At 39.8% G+C, this 4,509-nt stretch overlaps 1 protein-coding gene across 1 annotated transcript; it reads right to left on the bottom strand.

Moving 5' to 3' along the window:
* Positions 1 to 3,264: 3,264 nt before the first annotated feature.
* Positions 3,265 to 4,185, bottom strand: LOC141165448 (olfactory receptor 11L1-like). Its single transcript, XM_073651045.1, has one exon. It carries the CDS (start codon positions 4,183 to 4,185, stop codon positions 3,265 to 3,267), a length of 921 nt encoding a protein of 306 aa, XP_073507146.1.
* Positions 4,186 to 4,509: the final 324 nt, after the last annotated feature.

Here is a 4,509-nt window from a genome sequence, read left to right as displayed (position 1 = left end):
ATTGCTCCTCCATCAAATTGTAAAAGAATTCTCACTCACGAGATGCCCGATCATAGGACTCACTACCACCATGGTCACCACCAGAGCTGTCAGACACTGTTGAACAACATCAACAACAGTTGAGACATTACCTGCTCCAAAGCTGACAGCAGAACAAGCAGATTTTTTCCCTGGTTATTTATGCTGTGTAATGCCAAGGCCAAAAAGCTCCTCATCTGCTGACATCACCTTCTTAGTTCACATGTCTGTTTCCTAGGTCTTCTCCAACATGGAATCATCATCATTGTCATCCCTGATTTGGTTGACAGGTGACTTGGTTTATGAAATGGCCTGAGCGTCTTGTCCCTTGTCTGATTCTTACTTCGAGATCTTCCATGGCCCAGAGGGCTATTGCCACTACCTATCACCAAATTAGGGAGATATTGGGCAGAACTGAAACTCATGATATTGACTGGTTAGAAATCCCGCCGTGTACAACCTTAAGTGTTAAGTGGTGGTTGTGATGGAGGACTCAGTAGAACGCTGACTCCAGATGATCATGCCCATGTTAGAGGCTATGTTATCTTGCCATGATTGAAATTAGTTATGGGACATATACTCTATTATGCCCTCTACTTATTCCCCTTGCCAAAGCCAAAGGAAAACAAATGTGGTTCTACTCTTGTGTGAACGCCTTTAGTACTGGTGATGCCGCTAGCTACGAAGGCATTCTTATCGGTGAATCTGCGATATATATTTGTGGCCTTACCATGTCAGTTGTTTGTGCCACGTTTGGGTTTAGCATACATTCTAGATTTAAAGAAGCACTCATCCTCCTCCTCCTCCCATCAAAATTGTTATCCTTCATATTATATGGCACTGTGTACTAACAATTGCTCATTTTGCCTTTATACTCAATTAATTATTCTCTTTTCTATTAGGTCTATAACATCACATGATTAGGAACTGACTAGTTGAATCCTTCTAAGCTCTATGTAGAAACAGGAGGTCAATTTTCCCTCTTTGAGTCATAAGTCACTGCAAAAGTCCCTGACAGCGGGAGCAGCTGGGTCAGGAGTTGAACAGGGGGATGATTTATGCAGGGACAAGAGACGTCCTGTTTCTACATAGAGCAGAGAAAAGAGAATTAACTGTGTAGAAAGACAAAATGAGCAATTGCAAGTACACAGTGCTGTATAATGTGATGATTGTAATATATTAAAAGAATACAAACTTTGATTAGAGGAGAAGGAGGGCTTCTTTAAGAATAATGTTTAGTTTGTTTCTAAACTTTGTTGACAAAATTATCTAACTCCGGAAAAATATGACATCAATCAGAAATGAAACATGTTTAATGTGTGTTTTTTTTTCTTTTGTTTTAATTTTTTTTTTTTTTTGTGGGCGCCGGTATTATGGGATTAATTATCTCACACCCCATAAAAAAAAATGCTTACCCAAGAGTTTGGAACGTCGGTACACACATTGAAAATAATTTGTGGCAATTGCTTGTAGTATTTTGTTTGTAATTTTGCTTTATTTAGAGACAGAAACAGGTCCTGGTTGTAACACACAGCCATTTTCTGCCAAGTACGGGACAAGCTCTCCCCATGAGCCCACTACAAAGACTCGGTTCCGATTTGTACCATACGAATACAGTGGATGTTGTGAAGGGCTTAGGAAAACCAAAACTGCTATATTGGGACGCTGCTACGCTTTGGTTGAGCAGACAATAAAAACATGTATTCAAAAATAAAGAGACTTTTTACACTAAAGGTAAAAAAAAAACCAAAAACATGGGAACATCCCTTTATAAAATAGGATGGAATGAGAAATACTAGGTAGGATCACGTCCCAAATACAAGCACCTGTAACTGTCAGAACCCTCCTGTTAGTTTTTCTATCTTGTGTTTGCGGTCACGTGACTATCTGCCTTTATATTCCTGCTCTGACCTTTTGGCTGTGCTGGACTTCAGTGTTTGACTGTTTCTCTAGCCAGATGCTTCGGAGCCTTCCTCTGTCAGTTCGCTTGGTCCTTCAGGGACCTCTAGTACCATTTGTCAGTTTGTCTTTTTGTGTTCTGCAACAACTTCTCTGTTTAGGAGGTGTCCCATTTTTTGTCCCAGTCCTTAGTTCTTTTAGGGACCCCTCCCCTTATGCTATAGGTCTTCGTTCAGGCTAGCCGAGGACTAAGGCGGGTCTGTTTGCTAGGAATATGTAGCCTGCTACATCACAGGGATTCAGTTCAGTCTTACTGTAGGGACAGCCTTCCCCTATCTTTCCTTAGTTCATGTTGCAGATCATAACAGTAACTGGCTGAGCTGCAGAATTCAGGTGCCATGTGAATGCGACTAATATAGACTATTAGAACAATGAAGTGGGCTAAAGAAAAATATTTAAACAAACTTACACACTTTGTTAGGTAATCAGTTGTGTTGAAGCGTTTACTTCAGAATTGAGAATATTGATAATGACTGATCAATTCTGTCAGAGAAAGAAGCAAATTCTCTCTGATAAGATATGTTACACAGTTCCTTATTTTCATGTGCACTATTGATTTATGAAATAAAAACTAAAACAACGTTACTCTTTAAATTCAGATATTAGTAAGAGTTTTAAAATGAACAATGAGGGGTTTAATGCTGCCCCTCCTTGCTTGCACTGTGTGAAAAAATGCAGTTATTCTGCTCTTGCAGTGTATCACAGATCTACCAATGTCCAGTCACACTAAGTGACTGAATAGCTACAACATTTCACTGCATATCACTTGAATTTGTATTTCCATTCACAAACTGGGAATATCACTCCCATTTTCAGCAGTAAAGTAGTACATCACAATCACATTAGGCCTTCTTCTATCCCTATCCTGTGTACTCTGAGCTCCTATCCTTACACTGTACAAGCATTAAATGGCGTTTCATGGCTTGCCCCTATCTTTTATACTGTTTATGAAAACCCGCTTACTGGCTGATCAAGAAAATATAAAATGCAGGGCATTATGGGAAACCATTAACACATTTACTGAGTCTTCAGCAGTATGTGAAATGGCGCCAGGCATGTTTTTTTTGTTTTGCTTATCCTCACAAACCTAATCACAGATTGTTTGAAACTGTGAAATTCAGGAAATTCAACCCAAACTCAATCCTCCGTGGGTTGATCCGTCCATCTCTATTCCTCAGAGATGTAAGTTTTATATCATAGAGAGGATAGCTGAAAGGGTTACTCATTATAAAACATATTGTCGGCTGTTCCATGATGGTGATAAAATAATTTCCTCGGTAAACCACGTCACCTAATCAGTTTCCTCATTGTCTCCTTGATGTCTTTATTTCGTAGACTGTATATGATTGGATTCAGCAATGGCGTCACCACAGTGTAGAACAGAGAGACAACCTTGTTAATAGTCATTGAAACTCCTTGTGTGGGAATCATGTAAATAGTGATTAATGTCCCATAGAAAATGGAAACAACGGTCAGATGTGAACTACAAGTAGAGAAAACTTTCCTCTTCTGAAGATCGGACGAGAGGTTGAGGATGGTGTTCACAATACATCCATATGACGTTACAGTCATGACCGAGGGTAAAATTATGAGAAGAACACTCAAGTAGAAAGCCTCCATCTCCACCGTAAATGTCTCTGAACAAGACAGTAGTATTATTGGGGCAAAATCGCAAAAGAAATGATCGATGACATTTGGTCCACAGAATTCCAGTCCAAAAAGGGAGAGTGTAGTTACAAGAATAAGTGAAGCCCCTAAACTCCAAGAAATCAGGATCATTTTTATAAACAAGGCAAAATTCATGATTGTGGTGTAGCGGAGAGGATTACAGATAGCCAGATACCTATCGTAAGCCATTACTGCTAGTATAAGGCACTCGATGGACTCGGAGAATCCAAAGATATAAAACTGGATGATGCAACTGGAAAAAGACATAATCAATCCGTCGTTGAGTATACAGGCAAGAGTGTTAGGAACAATATCTGTGGTGAGCATAATGTCAGATATGGACAGCTGGGTGAGGAAGAAGTACATGGGAGTGTGGAGGGTCCTGCTCATGGACACCAGGGCGACGATCAAGAGATTACCACAAATTGTCACACAGTAAACCACAAGGAGCAGAATGAAGAGAAGGATCTTGAACTTGTGCATATTTGTGAAGCCAAGAAGAAATATCTCATTTACTGTGGTGTAATTTCTATCTTCCATTGCAAGGAAAACTACTTGTTACTCAACGACTCATTCGCAGATGCATCTGTGTAGTAGAGTCATAGATCCCCGGGGGCCGGACTGCATTCATGAAGCTGGTTAGTAATTACTTTCATTGATTGACTGGAAATGTGGAAGATGTAAAAAAGACTTTGTAATAGCTGTTACAGATACATCTGAAAAAGCGAGAATGACAGCATGAGTATTTTGTTTGTAGCTGACTTGTAGCTGACTAGCAGAATTTTAGCAACCATTACTTGTGGCTTGTATATGTAGCTTGTGAGTAGTGTTGAGTGCAAGTGCTCGCTACTTGAGTTTGCATCG

The sequence above is a fragment of the Phyllobates terribilis genome, unplaced genomic scaffold (assembly GCF_046119375.1).
Source record: "Phyllobates terribilis strain yellow unplaced genomic scaffold, ASM4611937v1 Scaffold_11__3_contigs__length_659146591, whole genome shotgun sequence".
In the NCBI taxonomy this organism is placed as follows: Eukaryota; Metazoa; Chordata; class Amphibia; order Anura; family Dendrobatidae; genus Phyllobates; species Phyllobates terribilis.
Note: the sequence above shows the minus strand (reverse complement) of the source record. Positions and strands in the feature narration are given on the sequence as shown.

Bases quoted from the DNA above. Each gene is read 5' to 3' on its own strand.
- LOC141165448 (XM_073651045.1), bottom strand. From the start codon at position 4,185: ATGGAAGATAGAAATTACACCACAGTAAATGAGATATTTCTTCTTGGC.